This window comes from Ambystoma mexicanum, chromosome 3q (genome assembly GCF_040938575.1).
Source record: "Ambystoma mexicanum isolate Mex_15411 chromosome 3q, UKY_AmexF1_1, whole genome shotgun sequence".
In the NCBI taxonomy this organism is placed as follows: domain Eukaryota; kingdom Metazoa; phylum Chordata; class Amphibia; order Caudata; family Ambystomatidae; genus Ambystoma; species Ambystoma mexicanum.
Genome location: NC_090926.1, coordinates 950,891,817 through 950,912,896, shown reverse-complemented (window position 1 = coordinate 950,912,896; position 21,080 = coordinate 950,891,817). Strand labels below are relative to the sequence as shown.

General features: G+C 43.0%; 1 protein-coding gene across 2 annotated transcripts in view; it reads left to right on the top strand.

The window, feature by feature from the left end:
• LOC138583125 (uncharacterized) overlaps window positions 1–21,080 on the top strand; it is a 271,451-nt gene that overhangs the window by 24,385 nt on the left and 225,986 nt on the right. For both annotated transcript variants that reach the window (XM_069655095.1, XM_069655094.1), the window contains exons 2-3: window positions 13,912–13,975; window positions 16,765–16,851. In XM_069655095.1, the coding sequence (XP_069511196.1) occupies window positions 13,912–13,975; window positions 16,765–16,851 (151 nt within the window). The remainder of the gene's footprint in view (window positions 1–13,911; window positions 13,976–16,764; window positions 16,852–21,080) is intronic.

Here is a 21,080-nt window from a genome sequence, read left to right as displayed (position 1 = left end):
TTTGTCCATGATGCCACCCCTAAGCGCGGCTCTAATTTTTGTCAAAGTCGGATCGCTAGCACTTTCCCTGTGCCACTCTTCTTCATCAATGGCCGGAATTACACTGGCAATTATGGTACACTCCTCTTCCTTACCCTTCTCATCACAAACATCATTAACAGAATTAGGGAGACGTGATAAGCAATCAGCCACTAAATGTTTTGATCCTGGGATTTACTCCACTTTAAAATTGAACTCTTGCATATCTGGCATCCATCTTAATATATTGGCAGACGCATTTGACACAGCCTTAGTGGTTAAGACATGTACAAGGGGCTTATGATCGATCCTTAAACTATATGAACACCCAGAAGAAAGGTCCTGAAATGTTTGGAAGCCAAAACGGTAGCTAGAACTTCTCTTTCAATGACAGCATACCTCTGTTCGGTGTCCCTCAGTACCCTCGAAGCAAACGCAATAGGGCGATAACCTTCTTCATCCCACCGTTCTAGTACTGCTCCAATGCCTAGCTCAGTGGCATCGACACCCAACACTGTCCTCTTTTACGGTGAAAACAAAGCCAAAGAAGGAGCCTGATCAACCTCCTCCTTCAAACCCTCAAATGTAGCCTGTTAATTTGCCGACCACTCAAAATGTGTTCCCTTTTTAAGTAACACCCTCATGTTGACTGTCTTTTCAGCATAGAAAGCAATAAAACAGGCATAATATTCCATCAGACCCTTAAAGGATCTAAATGTTTCCTTTTTTTTCTTATTGACAGGAGCAAGTGTTTCTTTAAGCACCTTCACTAAACTCTTCTTGGGATGAATACCACTTTCATCCAAGGTGTGTCCTAGGTATGTCACACTGGGTACGGCCATGTGACATTTTTCCCACTTCACAGTGAGACCTCTTTCCTTCAACACATTCATCACCCACAAAACTCTGGCATCATTCTCACTGCGATTCCTCCCCCATACTAGAATGTCATCTTGAAAGGACTCCACACCTGACATACCACCAAAAAGTTTCTGCATCAATCTCTGGAAGACTGCAGATGAGGGCGCAAAACCAAGCGGCATCCTACAAAAACAAAATGCACCAAAAAGAGTCACAAACAATGTAAAGGGGCGTGATTCTACATGAAGATCGATCTGGTGGTAGGCTGAGGATAAGTCAAATGTAGAGAAACATGAGGTGCTTCCTACCAGTGTTAGCATTATGTTGGGTAAAGGGTGTCTGTCCACCCATATGCTACAGTTGAGGTCCCTTAAGTCCACACACATTCTCATGCCCCGTCTGCTTTGTGAGCCAGCACTATGGGAGGCAACCATTCGGAACTTTCTACCTCCTCAATTATTCCAGCCTCCTGGAGTTTCTTCAATTCATTCTTAAGACCCTCACAAGCCAACACCGGCACCCTCCTTACTCTATTGCACCCGTCTTGAGTACTATTTTATTGCTAGATCCCTTCAACTTTCCTAGACTAGAGGAAAACACACCAGGGAAGATCTCTTTTAGATGCTCTACAGTTACCGGGACTTAACTGGTCGTGCTATCATCGGCACTCACACTGAGAATGGGTACTGCTTTACCTGGACGGATCTCTATCACAAGAGCAGCTTGTTCATCCCTCCCTACCACAGAATCACCCTTGTGAGCTACATACAATTTTCCCCGAGTAGATCGCCCCTCGGATTGAATCGTGGCCCATTCATAGCCCAAGACTTTAATAGGGATATGGCCATAAGCAAACGGATTGATGTCGGAAGGCAATAAATCATTCACCTTCTTGTGGTAACTTGCTTTATATAACTCAGGAGAAATCATAGTATAGGGCGAACCGGTGTCAACCATCATTTGCAATGGTATATTATTCACAGATAGCATCGCACAGGGACCCTTTTTCTATTGTTAGGCCCCACACTCAAAAACACTCTCTCATTTCCTTGGATAGGCGCACTGTCACTCACATAACCCACAAAAGATGCACTGTCCTTTTCTGGTTCAACCATCTTGACAGTCTGTCTATAATGCATGGCAGTTATACACATCTGGGCAAAATGCCCTTTCCCTTTACACTTTCTGCATTCTACATTAGCAGCGGGACATTCTTTCGCGCCCGGGGCATGTCCATGCCAACCACATCTTCTGCATCCTTCCCTCTGGGGAAACTTTCCTCTGTTGTCTCTGGATTTCCCCTTTTGGTCATCGGGTCCCCTTCTGGCCGTTATGACATGTACGTTCTCAATTTTTGTCTGTCACCTCCTGGACATTTTTTTAGACTCCTCTATTGCCCTTGCTATTTCAACTACTTTCTCCAAGGGAGGGTCCCTTTCAATACACAGTCTCTCCCTTATTCTGGAATCACTGGTGCGCATCATGATCTGATCCTGTATGTACTCATCTGGGACTCCAGTGAATTTGAATGGTGCAATCAGGGTGTGTAGCGCTGTTAGGTAGGTGGGGCTGGGCTCTAGAAAAGAAATGGTATCTTTCTAACACTACATTCGTTCTTTTTCCAAACTGTGATTCCAGTATACTCAATGCAGTACCATAGGTGAATATGACACCTTCACTTGCTGCATCACCCTCACCCGTGGGGGGTGCACACACTTCTGGGCCAGGCAGATGCCTGAACACTCTTAGTCCCTCAGTTCCAAGACAATTTAAGAGGGTGGCCTCTTTGTCATCGTCATTCAGTCTAGTACCACCAGCAGCTCTCAAATATACTTTAAAAGTGTCCACCCATCGGTTCAGATGTGTGGGATGTTCACCTGGATTTTGCAAAAATGCTGGAGGAGGGCGTGCATTGCTCTGCTGCATGTTTAATGTGGAGTTCTATTCTCTTATGGTAAACTCCTCTCAATAGTCCTTTGTCAATTGCTGGTAATATCTATATGCTCTTTGTGCATTGAAAGGTTTCACTATTGTGATTTACCAAGATAAATGTGGTTCTTCAGCTCACTATCTGTATATTGCTGTATTTCGCTTATCTGCGAGGGATAGGCCACACCCCTTGATGTCAGCAGGCGTATTTTACTGACTGCTTGCACCAGGTGGGGGCGTTGCCGATGCTTACTACTTGCTCACGCTTGGTGGAGGGGAGGGAGTGGAGTTGCCCAATGCTTCCACTTTGCGGCTTGACGGAACTTTGTACAGCATGCCTACCTCCGATCAGCACTGTGATCGGCCGCGGGAGGAAGGAGGCGTTCCTTACCTCTTTTCTTTTCCGGTCCCTCGACTGTCAATTACAAATGAGTCGGGTGCCAGCCAGCGCTCGACCCGACCTCTCGAGGGGGAGCGAGGCAGTGACCCTCGGCGCCTCTCTCTCCGCCCTATCTGTAGGGCGTCGCCATGTCAATTGCCCGCCAGTGCTCGAGCCTCTTGCCAGTAGAGCGTGGCAGTGACTGACAGCTTCTTTCCTTGCTCTGCATCTGGAGCGGGGACTGTACGTCACCGGTGCTCGACCCCAATGGCCTCAGGGGGGCGCACAGGCAACACGAGGGCTCCAATGAGATGATGTTGCCGGCGCCCGGGACACATAGCTTTTCACAGCTCTGGAAGAGCACGGTCTTGGGGCCAGAGATGGCAGGTTTCTCGCCAACGTCACAAATGTGGTCCTGCCTGTGAGCGCAGCGTTAGTGTTTTCCTGGCGTCTCTTCAAGTGAAGTACTCAGCCCTTTTTCTTAACAAGAGGCAACAAATGCCAAATGCAGCATTTAGACCTTTGTCCATTAGTGGCATGACAATTAATTGAAATAGTAAACCCACGTTTGTTGTTTGACATCATAGGCGCTCAAGCAGTACCCACCTACTATCCTCCTGACGAATCTGGCTTGTTTTGGATACTCAACTACGATAAGAAATAGTGGAGATTTACTTGATCCAACATCCTGTGTATATTTAGACACATTGGCAACTGATAACACAAAAGGTAATGACAGCCCCAGAGTGGGCACCAAAACATTAAAAGAAATTAATGAAGCAAAATAATTATGTTAGAAATTGGTCTTTTGAATGTAACAGAATTTCGACCTGCACATCAAAAAAGAAATTTGGCCCTGAACACGCAGAAGAAAGAAAAGAAATACAAAGTTGTGGTCTAGATAAGAGTGTTTGGAGTAAATGATGAGCCTCAGTGGTTTTAACAGTGTGTATGTTTTTTTGTTTTGTTGTACAGTTTTGTACATGCAAAAGAGTTTGATGAATCAACATGAACAGAAAACCTGATGAAGGTCCCTCTGGTGAACAGTTGTGTTGTCTAAAATAGGCAGGTCCTTCAAGAGGGGCCAGAAACACAATGACCTTTGTCTGACTCATGATTTATATGTGCCAGTTTTGCTATCGATTAGGTCTTATTTTAGTGCCTCATCTGGTACCTTTCCTGTATAACATTAAGATGATCGACGTACACCCACACTACAATAAATAAAGTGCAGGCTACTAATTAACCATGGATTGATTAAGTCTGATTAGGCAAACTGGCATTGTGGACATACTAGCAAGATACCATTTAGTCTGTACTGTTTAGGTGTTGTGCTCATGTATATTGAACTGTGTTGTCGAACCTTTTTTGTTGCAGTAATGGTGATATTGTCACAACTTTGTACTAACTCAAAGTAGGATAAGGTTTTATTTGCAAGTCTGTGGGACATCAATAGTTGTAGTTAGGATGACGTTTCAATCTTGTGTTTGTAGTTTTTCATATTTTCATTAATTCTAAATTCTAAGACTGATGATGTGCATTGGATTTTCTCAACCAGAGCATGCACCATATCTCCAGGCCTCTGATCTACGGTGGTAAGGGAGGGTTAGCCTGTTATCTTGTTGTTTTGACTGAGTATATTGTTCTTTCCCCAAATGGAATAGGCCCCCTGTCAACAAAAAAGCCAGACATACCCTCTATTTTTCCAAGCTACTTGGATCACATACACAGACATGCAGGACTCTATTCCTTCTTGCTAACCTCTCCACACAGCCTCACCAACCCCTTTCTTTCCCTTAACCTTTCTCTCCATTCCTAAAGCATGTTTTTGTGTTTGCGTTTTTCCCGAATACAAGCCTTAACTTCCCTTGAATGTACGTGAAGATTTATGACTGTTAATGGGGATTTGGGCAGATTAAGTCTGGAAGAAAAATCCATGTGAATCCCTCAATTTACACAAATCTCACCATGAGGATCACTGGAGCCTTTGTACAACATTTGACAAAATGTGCATTGCCTTAACAGCTATCCTCACACTCGGTTTTAGTGGCATCTGGACCAGATCCCCACCAACCCGTAGAGCCGGATCAACCATGCCTTCAACAGTAGTTATCCTGTTATCTTGACCTTCCTCAATTGCTTTCCCAGCTCACCTCAACTACCACCTCCTATCTTTCTGGCTCTTTTGACCAACCCAACCTTTGGGTTCTGCTAATATTATTGTCCTATTCGTATCTTTCCACACCTCTTCCTATTTATTTGGTTTTTCTGGTTAGTAGCGTGCAACTTGGCATATTTACCCCTGAGCAAAAGGTGGCCTCCATGAAATTTTGTATATTTCTAGAATGCAGTGGAAATGCAGAGTCAAAAGCAGGCGAATCTGCATTTAAGCTTCACTTTTGGAATGTGTAAATGCTACCCACAATTAATTATTGCAGGAGGTATTCAATGTGGATTCTTATGGAATCAGCCTGCTTTCACCCGGTGGTAAATTCAGGTGGATTCCATAGGAAAAAAAGTGTGTTCCTGGCTACCTTGCAATACTGATTTTTGGAAAATTAAAGTCTCCCTGCTCTTTGCGATTTTATCAAGTGCAGGTTTATTTCTCCATTAAGTGTGGACTCGTAGTCCTGGTAGTGGTCAACCGACACATGTTTCGACCTCATGGGTCATTGTCAAGGCAATTAGTATGGTTGGGTCTGCCCCGAATGGGGTGCCAGAAGTGGTCTGTATGGGTCCTGTCTGTTCACAGTGTTAAGGATTTCAATCAGGAGACACACACCTTGGTCTTGGCCTAGTCTGCAGCGTACAACCAAAATCCTTATCTTTTTATGTTTATAGATTCAATATTGAGATGGTACACCACTCATATCGCACCCCCTTTTCAAATACCCCTGGTCACAATAGACCATGAACCAGGCTGGTTGGTAAAATACATTACTTATTTATTTATTTTAAAATTCAAAAGAAATGATACACTTTTTAATATGGGGCAGCAATCACCAATGGGGTGATAATTACAATGATAATGTTAGCAATGCACAGGGTCTAACCTTCTAGTGGCACATATACACAGCACAGTGGAATAGGAACACTTTTTGGTTTAGGAAAGAATTTCCCCCTGCAATGTTCCCTCAACCCACAAATAATCAATTCTGAGTGGATAAACAGAAGCAGCGGGTAATCAGGAATAAGAAACAGTAAATGGAATCCAAATCTGAGCTTCCCTCCCCAAATAAAACCCCTTGCAATGTTATGAAATGACACTCGAAAATGGACAAATAAATAATGAATGTGTGTTAAAAACCTTAAAGCAAATATCATTCCTCACTAAAGCAACAATGCAAAGACACTAATGATCACAAATAATGGATTAGCAAAAGCATACAGTTCGAAATTGAGTGGAAAGTTTAAAAACAGATTGCAGCAAAATAACACGTTGGAACTTTGCAATTTTTTCATTCCCGCCTGAAATTACCCAAACGGTTTTTAATACAAACGTGTGAAATACAATGATTTTGGTTCTGGGATAGAGATATATTACAGGAACAATATGGAAGTGAAATTAAGTCTCTAGCTGTTAATTTGGGTGAGTTATACAAGATATAAAAAGGTGCGCTTTGTAAAATAAAGGCTGTGAAATAGGAAAGGAAATTAGTTGTGACAAGAACAATTTTACTTTACATTAGAGCAGGGGTGCACAACTGATTTTGACAGAGGGCCGAAAGTACCTTACATGAGGGCTATAGTGGGCCGAAAAGTAAATGTGGCCGGGGCGGTAGGCAGGGCATGGCAGGAGGCTTTTTAAACCCCCAATTTGTACTAAACACATGGAAAAAGAATGTTTTTGAGGGGTAACGATTTTTATTTGCATTTCAAACTTACATTTTCCATTGTTATAATTTTCCATTGTTATAATTTATTTCTATTTAGTTATTGTATCTCGCCTGTTTAATTAACTTATATATATTTTATTGACCCTAGAGACACTATGCCCCATGTCCCCCTCACCCCAACCAAACACTATGCCCCATGTCCCTCACCCCCAAACCAAACACTATGTCCCATGGCCCCCTCACCCCCAACCAAACACTATGCCCCATGGCCCCCTCACACCCAACCAAACATTATGCCCCAATGGTCCCCTCACCCCAACCAAACACTATGCCCCATGTCCCCCTCACCCCCAACCAAACACTATGCCCCATGTCCCTCACCCCCAACCAAACACTATGCCCCATGTCCCTCACCCCCAACCAAACACTATGCCCCATGGCCCCCTCACCCCCAACCAAACACTATGCCCCATGGCCCCCTCACCCCCAACCAAACACTATGCCCCATGGCCCCCTCACCCCCAACCAAACACTAGGCCCCATGGCCCCCTCACCCCAACCAAACACTATGCCCCATGTCCCTCACCGCCAACCAAACACTATGCCCCATGTCCCTCACCCCCAACCAAACACTATGCCCCATGGCCCCCTCACCCCAACCAAACACTATGCCCCATGGCCCCCTCACCCCCAACCAAACACTATGCCCCATGTCCCTCACCCCCAACCAAACACTATGCCCCATGTCCCTCACCCCCAACCAAACACTATGCCCCATGGCCCACATCCCCAACCAAACACTATGCCCCATGGCCCTCACCCCCAACCAAACACTATGCCCCATGTCCCTCACCCCCAACCAAACACTATGCCCCATGGCCCCCTCACCCCCAACCAAACACTATGCCCCATGGCCCCCTCACCCCCAACCAAACCCCCAACTCAGCACACACACAAACATGCACCAATACAGACCCGAACCCCCACCCCCCAACTCAGCACACACACAAACATGCACCCATACAGACCCGAACCCCCCACCCCCCAACTCAGCACACACACAAACATGCACCCATACAGACCCGAACCCTCCACCTCAGCACACACACACAAACATGCACCCATACAGACCCAAACCCCCCACCTCAGCACACACACACAAACATGCACCCATATAGACCCGAACCCCCCACCCCCCAACTCAGCACACACACAAACATGCACCCATACAGACCCGAACCCCCCACCCCCCAAATCAGCACACACACAAACATGCACCCATACAGACCCGAACCCCCCACCCCCCCAACTCCAAACCCCCACACCCAACTCAGCACACACACACACACACTCAAGCATGCACCCATACAGACCCGAGCCCCCCACCCCCCCAACTCAGCACACACACAAACATGCACCCATACAGACCCGAACCCCCCACCCCACAAATCAGCAAACTCTCAAACAAGCACCCATACAGACCCGAACCCCCACCCCCCAACTAAGCACACAAAAAACATTCAAATCAAAACATTCATACACATCCGACACACATCCGACACCCTCCCACCCCCGCATCTCAACATACACACAAAATACATTCAAATACAAACGTTCACACACCCCCCCACATCTCAACATACACACAAAATACATTCAAATACAAACATTCACACACCCCCCCACATCTCAACATACACACAAAATACATTCAAATACATTCATACACATACGACACACCCCACCGCCCCCGCATCTCAACATACACACAAAATACATTCAAACACAAACATTCATACACATCCGACACACCCCCCACCCCCGCATCTCTACATACACACAAAATACATTCAAACACAAACATTCATACACATCCGACACACCCCCCCACCCCCGCATCTCAACATACACACAAAATACATTCAAACACAAACATTCATACAATCCGTCACACGCCCCCACCCCCGCATCTCAACATACACACAAAATACATTCAAACACAAACATTCATACACATCCGACACACCCCCCACCCCCGCATCTCATCATACACACAAAATACATTCAAACACAAACATTCATACACATCCGACACACCCCCCCCACCCCCGCATCTCAACTTACACACAAAATACATTCAAACACAAACATTCATACACATCCGACACACCCCCCCACCCCCGCATCTCATCATACACACAAAATACATTCAAACACAAACATTCATCAACATCCGACACACCCCCCCACCCCCGCATCTCATCATACACACAAAATACATTCATACACAAACATTCATACACATCCGACACACCCCCCCACCCCCGCATCTCAACTTACACACAAAATACATTCAAACACAAACATTCATACACATCCGACACACCCCCCCCACCCCCGCATCTCATCATACACACAAAATACATTCAAACACAAACATTCATACACAACCAACACACCCCCCACCCCCGCATCTCAACATACACACAAAATACATTCAAACACAAACATTCATACACATCCGACACACGCCCCCACCCCCGCATCTCAACATACACACAAAATACATTCAAACACAAACATTCATACACATCCGACACCCTCCCCCACCCCCGCATCTCAACATACACACAAAATACATTCAAACGCAAAATTTCATACACATCCGACACCCCCCCACCCTGCATCTCAACATACACACAAAATACATTCAAACGCAAACATTCATACACATCCGACACACCCCCCCACTACCGCATCTCAACTTACACACAAAATACATTGAAACACAAACATTCATACACATCCGACACCCCCCCACCCCCGCATCTCAACATACACACAAAATACATTCAAACACAAACATTTATACACATCCGACACACCCCCCACCCCCGCATCTCAACATACACACAAAATACATTCAAACACAAACATTCATACACATCCGACACACACCCCCCGCAACATACACACACAAACATGAAGCAAAACAAATCCGACACACAAACACAAACAGACCATTTACCGGAGACGTGCTGGAAGGCAGGCAGGTAAGCGGCAGGTAAGCTGGAATGCTGGAATCTTACTACGGCTGGCGTGGTCCAAGGATGAAATGCCTTCCGGCATCAAGCCTTATGGACCACGCCAGCCGTAGTGCTGGCCCTCCATTGGTGCAGCACACACGCATTACGTGGCTCGTAGGAGCGACGTGATGCGTGTGTGTGCTGAGCCAATGAGGGCCAGTGTTTTCACCGGCCCGGAAGACCACAATTACTTTCCTAATGGAGGGCGGCCGGTCAAAAGGGCATGGCGAGCCGTATGTTGTGCACCCATGCACTACAGTATTCAGGCTAGGCCACCAAAGATGGACATAGTAAGATCCAGGGTTGATTCGCGCCTTCAACCCCGTCACCCCAGGGCCCAAACCCTGGCGGAAACCAGTCCAATTACTCGAAATAGGACTAATGGTTTAGGAGTACACAAGACAAAATTACTAAAGAGATGGCGCTAGCACTAGAAATCAAGGGTAAGGTTGCAGGGATAATTCTGTTCTGTTAAGTTAGCAGGGTAAGGATAGGATGACTTAGAGAGTAAGATACGGACAAAGACAAGATATGTTATGGGTTTCTATGGGGTGGTGATTATACTCACAGTCCACTTTTTAGTTTTGGGATTTTCGGACCGTCAATGGTTCTGGTCACTACACGGCAGCACACCTGGCAAACAGCTGGGCAGTTCTGGTCACTGGATGGCACTGGAATGGAATGGCAATTCTGGTCACTGGATACGAAAGGTCAGCTGGATGGCAGGATGGCATGCAGTTAGTGGTATCAGAATGCTTCCCAAAAACACCACAGCTTTCCCCTTTGGTTATCTGGGAATTTTAGTGGGATTTCAGAATTGAGGCCTTGCTGGGAATAGGATCAGCACTGCTTGGGTTTTGCTGTAGGGCCTGGAGTATGGTCCCCAATGCGTTGGCCTTGTAGTTGGGATCTGGAGTCTCGATGGATGGAACCGGAATGCAGTGCAGGAATGTCAGGTAGAGTGTGTGTCTGTGTAGAGTCTTGTCAGGGACTCTTATTTATAATGCATAGTGACATCATAGACTATATTGCTGGGCCGGCTTAGCCAAGCCCTCCACTAAACAACTGGGTTGGACAATCAATGTTGGGATGTGACTCAGTTCAGGAGGTTGCATTTTATGATGTAAAAAGACTTCCCACAGACCTTTTTGCCAAAAATCTGTCATACCAGAATGTACACATTTGTACAGTTGTGGCACCTTAATAACTGACATAATCAGGTTACATATGTTATGTAGAGAACAGCTGTCCAATCCCGCATCTGTGGGACATTGTTTTGTATGAAAATAATTTTTGGTTATTTTCAGTATGAAATATTTGGCCTAAAATTCTATAACTTTAGACACATGTGTGGATTATCATCAGATATGTATGTACAAAAATCTGAATTTACAACGTGGATGCTTTTATTGTAATCCACAATACTTTGCCACTTCAGTTCCCAAAGTGTCAGTGAATTCTACTATGTCTTCAATGAAAGCCCATAAAATTATATTTAAACTATAACATTTTAAAAAGTTTCCTAATTCTTGCTGCAGAGATAAAAGGTCTTCAAAGTTTATACATAAAATAGTCTTTGGAAGCAAATGGCAGTCCTTTGTCTTGCACTGGACCATTTCTTTTCTTTTTCAGATGCCATCAACTGTCTCGTCAGCCCTGGGTTTGGTGGGGGTTCCCAGTTTGATTGAAGGTCGTATGGCCCCCTTCACTTCACATGTTAGCATCCCAGGACTTCTATTGTCCCAGCCTGGAGCACAGACAAATGTCTGACGAGCGTGTGAACTTTCTTTGTCCTGGTCAATACAACATTTTTCAAGCTATTTATTATCACTTTAATGTCCTGTATGTTTATGGTGTGGCTCCCTTCCTAGGGGGAAGCTTTAATTCTGCCAACCAGAATAACCTGTTTTTGACAGCTTGCAAATCAAGCCAAGCCGGTTTAAACCTTTTATTTTTTTATATTTGGTCCTGAATTAAAACAAACCTGTGGAATAAAATAGCCCATGTATGTATTTTCACCAGCAACAAAACCCCTTCACATTGCTAAATAATAGCAGGCTTTCATTCAACAGTTTACTTTTCAAACAGTCATTTTTCTCCTTTAATTTTGCAAAAACCCATTTTTACACATGTGTTGAAAACTGCTAGCATTTCCTTTCAAATTCGATTTTGCCATCTGACTTCCCAATATTGCCTCGCAGCCATAGTTATTTTTTATGTTTTTAATTTATTTTTATTAGTTTAAAGTACAATTTGGTTAAAAAAACCTTATACACTATAAGCAAAAACAGATATATACAAATCCTTAATAACACAGTCTTAGATAAACCAAGAAGACAGTGAAATACAGTTAGATAATGAAAGAATACTTTCAATAACATTTTATCATGTTAATATCAGCTTGGTGATGTGGGGAAATACTGTTGAGTGGGTCAATATATCCCACAACAGCATTGGTCCTGATGGGCCTTGTCTGCAAGATTTCAGGCGCGGTTGCTTCCATGGTGTTTATCGCGCCTGAAATCTTGTAGACTAGGCCCACCAGATCCAACTCTGTGAACACACAGGACCCATACACACCACATCCGGGGCAGACCAAACCATACCAATAGCCTTATTAAAGACCCATGAGGTCGAAACACGTGTCGGCTGACCACTACCAGGACTATGAGTCCACACGTAATGGAGAAATAAACCTGCACTTGATTAAATCATGAAAAGTGTGGAGACTTTAATTTTCCAAAAATCAGTATTGCAAGGTAGCCAGGAACACCTTTGTTTTCCTAATTACATAAGGAGATGTGGGCTTCACCTCAACAAAAAACTGTGACCTTGCAGCAATACCCATAGCAGCACCAAATGACCAGAGACTTGCACAGGAGTGTTCTAAACCCTAGGGCCCAATCACAGAACCCAAAGGAACGCATTGCATTATAACTAGCATGATAATGACATGCCGGCGGTTATGCTTTCAAATTTTCACAGCTGTTCGATAAAGTTTTCTAAGTTTGATTCACCTTAGCAGTTTTCCAGGCAAATCCACAAAAATTAATCGGAATGGTAAATGTGGTGTGAAAGTAGTGTTAACCATTACCTCCACCTTTCCTGCCACTTACTACTGATCATACCTTTTGTGGCACTTACTACTGATCAGACGTTGACCCCCATAATTGTTTAATAAACACTGGCAGCTGTTCCACTCTTCAGCAGAAAAGTGCTTTTCAGACAGTCCACTCCCACTATTAAGAAAATCAGCTGAGGGCCTGATCACGTGAAGGGATGGGCACGCTTGCAAACAGGTTGGAGAAATTTCGAATTGCCCTTCGCTGGCTGTCCCCAGGATAGTACATCAATAAAGTTGTTAGGTGGTATTCCAGCACACAATCCAGTGGTCAGGATGGATGGATATTGGATGGGATCACTTACCCCCCCTCATTCCTTTGCCCATAGAGCTGCACCCTGGATCATTTATACTCTTTCCAGATTCCATGTACAGGTGGTGTTCTAGCCTCCAATCTGCTGGTCAGGATTGGTTCAATTGGCTTCTGTGACGAGCTGTGGCCATGGCAGGGCCTTAGGGATTGATTTGCAAAGAACATTGTATGTCCTTCCTGCTCACGGAAACCACGAGCCAAGACCGATCTTATACCAGATTCCCGGTACTGAGGAAATAAATGGGCTGCATTGGGAGAAAGGAGCAGCATGGATCTGGGGGCCTTTGTATGATGTGTATTTCTTGCTATTCATGGCATTGCTGTATTCTTCTTATTTAGCTACTCTAAGCCTTTGCTTTCATTTTCAGCGGCAGCCCATCTCCACACATAATCCAACACAGCAACAGCGATATATGGGCGGCAACATTTATGGTGAGTTGAGAATATGCTCGAGCATTTCTTCATGCCCTTCTGCTCTACTGGCAGCAAAGGAAACCATGCCTGTGGAGGGGTGATGATGAACAAGGAGGACCATTTGTATAGTACCTCCAGGGGTGAAGCGCAAAATAAATAATGGGGGTCATTACGAGGTTGCCGGTCCGGAAACAAAGGTACCAGTAAGCTTGCCGGTATCTTTGTTTCCAGACCAGCAAACTACGAGTTCTGCGAGCGGGTGCCTTTCAGCTCGCCAGGTGTGACCTGGTGGGAGGAAAAGCACCCTCTCGCAGACAATAATGGATGCATCAGCACCATGCATGAATGGTGCCGGTGCATCCATCCTCCCCATTCCCATTGAGAATGGGACTCAAATGGGAATGGGGAGTGATATTTTCTGGCGCCCGGCCGGAGTCATAATGAGGCCCAATGACTGAAACTGAATAGTACATAGATTGGTTGCTGTGACATCACTTGATGTTCTATCAAGTTCTATGATGTTCTATTCTTGATGTTCTTGAATGTTCTATCAAAGGAATGAAACACATGGATACATCTTCATATTGATATGCAATCTAAATGTATAGTGTCAAATCCTAACAAAAATATATGCTTATTTTCAAAGCCCTTGCTCAGCCACTGTATAGCGCAAGTTGCAGCTAGCTAATTAGGAAAGAGCTCACTCACGTGAGGGTGCATCCCCGCGAAATCCTATAATCTGAAAACCGTCTCACTGATCCTGTGAACGTTGCTTTGAACGTGCTTAAGCAATTCACGAAATTAATCCAACAATTCCTATCTGTTGCTTTAATCTTCAGAAAAATAACAGCACAGTAAAGATTAAACAACATATGTCTAACTAGAAAAAAAAATGTCTGAAAAGTATGCATCATAAAAGTGGGTTATGAATATAATGGAGGGAAATGGGGGTTGAGGGGATGGCAATGGATGAAACATTTGGAATGATTTTAACCATTTGGCACTGAAAGTTGAAAGTAATAACGACTTTGAACCAATGAAATCTTGATTCGAGCTGCTAAGGTAATTGTTTTGACAAAAAACTTAGTTTTGTCGCATTTTTTAAAATTATGTTTTCATTTGTTTTGATGTTCTTTTATTATTTTGTATTATTTGATTTCATGCCATATAATCCTGGCATGATGCTTTCCTTCAGGTCGAATTGAATCAAATTCGATTTGAACTGATGGGAACCAGCTGAAGCCATATGCACCTATCGATTTGAGCCATAAGCAAGGCAAATCAGGAATGCCAAAGTCTAGCTCAACTTCCCTCATAAATCAGCTCTATATAGTGCACACTCTTCTGACCACATTGTATGATTGGAGTGAAGCATTTTAGGGCTAACCCATACCCAATTAATGTTGCCTATTCTTCTGATGGCATAGTTGTTCAACTTCACCCCACCCCTCACCCCTAGAGCACTGCATAGCCTTGCAAAAAAGAAGCATGATGGCTGGAGGGCATTGGAAGAATCATAACCTATAGCATTGCTCTGGTAGACCCTTTAGACCATGTTCTTTCAGCCTGACCTGCCATTACATGAGGCAGAAAACCACAGGCAAATCAGTCTTGGTCGTACCACAAAAAGGGCTGAGCGTGAGCTGATAGGACTCATCCCTTCATTCCGAGGCAACAAGCAACCCTAGACAGACCCCTGTCTTTTAAATGCTCCTCTCTATTTCTGGTTTAATGACTCATTTATTTTGACTCCCCGGGTGATGAAATACTCAAAAAGAAAGATATTGAGCTGACCTACGACATGAGCTGGTTAAGTTGTAAATGTAAAGGTCACCATCGTTTTTCTTTGTCACCATATTTTTGGTGAATGAACGTTTTTTTTTTTTTGTTTTTTTTTTTACACTCTAACACTCTAACATTTCATTCATCAGGGTAAGTGTATTCAAGATTGTGATCTGGTTTCATATGCAAAATGAGATTCAATCTTTTTTCATATTTATACCTTTATAGTTTAGAGGGACAAGCCTTACGGAAATATTTACTTTCTTTAGTACACAAAATGAATTATAGAGGCAAAATACATAGATGTTACCTCAAGATGAATTCATTGTGTTATTGTGTAATTGCTCTGGATGTCTGTCTCTAGGCACTATGATCGTATCCACCTGCTTGAAAACGGTCCTCCGCCTGGGTCGTAATGAGGCCCATTGTAACGTTAAGCATCGAGTTGGGAGAGGGCCTGGTTTGGAGTTACCTCCTAGCCAGAGCCAGAGTGGACACGAGCAAAGCTAGGACCCCCATGAGCGCTTAAGGCATTACCAGCCATGCCCACCACCCACCTTGTGCACCACACAATTGTTACCCCTGGAAGTTTTCTAGGGTGCTTATATTTTTATTTTAAAGGGAATCCAGTGTGTGCTGACCGTGCAAGGCAGATTTATTTTGAATAAGGAAGACGATCAACACACAATGTACAAAAGGGCAAAAGTCCTGTTTCTATGATTTTGGTGACTGTCCGCAGAGGTCAAAGCTGGCACCAATGGAGTGAGCCGGGGCCAACAGTTAAGTTGGTTTATGGGCAACTAAGTGCTCACCAAAGCTGGCTTTCCATTTCAATTTCTCTTGACCTACAGATTACTGTTGTAAAAATGAAAATGTAAGTGACAAAGAGATTCACTGCATAAACAAGATAATGCGGAAGGAAAATCAAAGGATACAAAGTCCCTCTCTATAAATAGCAAGTTATGCCTCCACCTGGCCACTGATGGGCACAATGAAACTCACACATGCTTGTTTTATTCCTGCAGAGAATGTTCCAACAGATGACCCTTCTTTTCTGGACACTGGCCCTGCATCTTCAAAACGCATAACCCATGGCACTGCTGCTTCCGCAGGTATTATGACGTGGAGTGTGTATGGTGAACTCTTTCACTTGCCTTATGTATATTCACAACATCAAACGGAAGATGTGGCTAAGCCCATCGTGCACTACCTTTACTAGGATCTTTTTAATTTTTAATTTTTTTATTGTGCTATTGGTTATAAACAAACAATTGTACATTTGATTTAATACAAATAGACATGATTAATAAGCACTTATCCTAGTTATAAAGTACATCCATATAAGTTTCATCTAAATCATATCTATATCAATTAAAGTAGACTGGCAACATGAAATAAAAACACAAAGTTGCCAATGATTAAAAGATAATCATATAAAACTAGAAAGTAAGATCAGAGCATAGTGACCCAGGAGAGAGCTTACTTATGAACATAAAATGAAGCTGCAGTGATCACAATCAATGCTGCACTATATATAGTGCTCCACACTTGATCACCGTCGACTGAGTCATGGTTATGGATACATTTAGAATAGCCTTTTAAATAACAAGATTTCAATTTACAACATTGTGTTAATAGGTTGGGAGTAGCCTCGATTTCCAGCTTGCATGATCGACATCACCTCTCCTCACGAGGTAGTTTGTTTGAGCGACCAGTATGCTCAAGCATGGGCAAGATATTTAGCCGATGATAGATTAAAAGTATATGCATTTTCACAGAGTAAAATTTAGTCAGATGGGAACAAGTGAGATTGTACCAAAAGCTGTGTCTATAATATTCTGTAGATAGTTCTAACTTTGCCAATCTATCCTTATTGATAAAGAAGTCATAATTCCTAGTTTTATTTTTTTAAAGATTGCCCTATTGGGAGCTGTGATTCAATGGATACATATAATTGTGTAAGATGTGTCAACAAAGTTTGACATAATAGCACAAAGAATTCATTTTTTACTATCTGTAGCATAATGATCACCCAAATAACTAATTAGCATTTTTGATGATGATGATGACAGTATAATACCAAAGTACAGGTTGCACTGTTGTACTAGCCACAGGGACCGAATAGATGGGACTCCTAGCTCACATCGGAGAGCCTCTACAGAAACCGCACTGGGGACACTCAAAATGGAGCACAGGATCCAGCCCTAGACTTTGTCCAACCAATTCATCATGGAGCCAGGGAGGGCAGCAAGAACGTACAATATACCTGGGAATATGCTTTTACGATATATTGAGATCAGGCCCTTAATATTATTACCACCCACCTTAACGGCAACATTTTTAATGAGAGCCATTTTCGTAAATATTTTAGAACGATTGTGGTTACCACAGAAAACTTGAAGAGAGAAATCACTGATCGGAAAGCCTAGATATATATGATTGACTCCTGTATTTGTCAATATTTCAGGGGTGATTATACCCAATTGACTTATGCGGACAACCAGAGATGTATCAGTTTAAAGGTTGACTAAAAAATATAGCAAAGAAAGGTCAATGCCTACATTTATAGGTTTAGTCCAGAGTAAGTGTCTGGAGACCATGTGAAACACTTTACTAAAATCAATAAAGCAAAGATATAACCTATATTTTACCCTACCTTTACAAGCCGAGATGATAAATTGAAAGGCACAGATGTAATGAAGGGTACTATGCTCTTTGCAAAAGCCTGTTTGATAACAATCCTCATTGCCCATTTGGTTAGTTTCTTCAATAATAGGATGGAGAAGGTTTTTTTGGCTGACATCAAGCATGGCCAATAAACGATAATGTTGGGGGTTAGCACAGTCACCTGTTTTGAAATCAGGGATAATTATTGATGGCAGCCAGGTAGTAGGAATGGAGCCGTTTTAACATTTTTAGAAAGAGTTGCTCTAATACATTAGCCCAGAAAAGGGGATTCTCCTTTAAAATAACATTAACTAGGGAGTCTCGGCCAGGAGGCCCAGTATTATTCAAAGATGTAATGATCAAAGCAATATTATCTTGGGCAAAACCCTCCAAAAATTGTGAGTCAGGTTGATAAGAGAAGTCGGCTGCATAATGACTAGCTGGAGTGTAATATAAATCCCTTACAGCCGTGATCCAGACAGATTCACCAATAGGGTTCAACTCAAGATTAGATTTAAAATTAACAACATGTCTTACTCTAACCCAGAACCTCCTATCATAATTTTCTTTTATTAGTCCAAAAAGGAATTTCCAATTGGCCTTTACGGTAGAATGTTTCTAAGTATTAAGCCAGTTTTTATATTTGGTAGCAGCTTCTTTTCCAGCCAAGTAAACCAGGAATCACAGTTAATTTGAGCATGTTTCTCTCATAAAGTTTTTTTTTGCATAATAAATTGCAATGTCAAAGCAGTTCATGTTGGTTGTTGACAGGTTCCGGCTCCCATGATGAAGTTTTAATCGTTTTTATAAGTAGAGACATAAAGCCAGAGAGGTCACAGTGATTGTTTTTACACCACTTAAGAAGAGAGGCACTATAGACATTGATAAAGCTACTAATCTAAATAACATTCCTGGAACTCCGTGTAATATTCACAGCAGTATGGTCATTAAGAAAATTGACATATCAAGCCGTCGGTAAGTTATATGACCAGGCTAGATAAACGTGATCACTAACTACGGTGTATGTAGTCGTAATAGCCATACAATAATTGTAAAGATCATTGTCAAGAAATACATAGCCTAGGCATGAGAAACGTGTCCCATTAGTTCAGGTGTGTCTGGAGGTCTCTGTATATTCGAATTTGTTATTTAGAAAAGTAAGATCATACATATTAAGAACTGCGCCCAGATTGCATCACACTGGGAGTCAGATTTTATATGCTGGTTTTTGTTTCCTCACAACTATCAACAGAAGATGCCAGGCTATGTTCTATTAATTGGGGCACCTTTAAGTCATGGACGACAATAACATTGCCATCTGGACGATATTCTTCCCATTTAGAGAGGATTTTATGAATGATATGTATGAGCTCATTAGCACATTCTGTAAAGGAAGGCATGGTATCAAACAGTACAGACAGACACTAGTGATCACAGTTCAAGGGTGTTTATTGAGCTTTAAAGGGTTGATTGAATGCCTATTTAACCCTAAATATAAGGATGGGCGCAAGCTACGACCATCAAATCATAAAAACTGTCCTAGGGGATTCTCTGTCAAAATGAAAGGGCCTATGCTAATAAACCTATTGCCAATCCTTACTTCTAAATACAAATGATATGGGAAAATGATGAATGCAAAAGAAAAGTGTTCAAGAAACAATATGTCAGGATAGTTGAGTAGTTGACTTCCCTTCCCCTCGTTTTCAGCATGGGACAAGGTGGCACATTCGAAGTTTGCACACACTCTGGCTTCTCTGCCACGAGGATGCAGTTCTAAACATAGGTATCTGGCCCTTTTGCTCCAAAGTCTCTTTCCCAATAAAAGTCTCTTATTGCATAGTGCCTTGCATAACAAACAAGTACCAAAGTTCCTTTTCTCTTCAGGATTTTCACATTCACAAGTTCTCAGGTTTATTGTTCACCACGGGTTTCCCTCAGTCGGGCTTCAACTCCCTTAAACACAAGCTCTCAATTGGTCTCCCTCAATCGGGCTCGGACCACGGGTCTCCTTCGATTGGGCTCGAACCTTATAATCTCACTTTCTTTGCTTTCTTTTTATTATCAACATTCAAAGACTTTTGACTGTGCGATGGATTTTTCTTAAACCATTGCAGGACCACTTTGATTCACTTCATCCATAAGTTTCTCTTTATTTCTTTTGTTGCTGCCACTTCTTGGCTGGGTACATCATGCAGAGACCTTCGATCGAGCAAACCTGCAATGCCGAACCACTCTGTTAATTTCTCTTACCTTTTCTGATTCATATTAAAGTTCAAATATTCATCCGCAATTGAGCTTTACTCGCGTTTCTAATCGCACGTGTTATTCTTCTGTTGCTGCTTGCAACCTTGACTTCAACACAGACCGGTCTTGAATCGGTCTCCCCACCTCACCGGCTGTGGTGATTTCTCTGCCACTGCTTTGATCCTGGAGCCAAGGATGATACCACAGAGGCTGCTGATCAAGAGCTCAGAAAAAAAACATGGGCAAAGATTTGAAGCGTTGACACAATTGTCATTGAAATATCTGAGTGGGCGGGTGGCCGGTAATAAAGTTGGCACATTTGAAGGGATGTACAATTAGATTACGTATGAGCATGTATTGGACAAGACTATCACAGATCCTAAGGAGCTTGCAAAGGCTGCCAACAGGTTTGTGAGTACTCTAGTCCAGA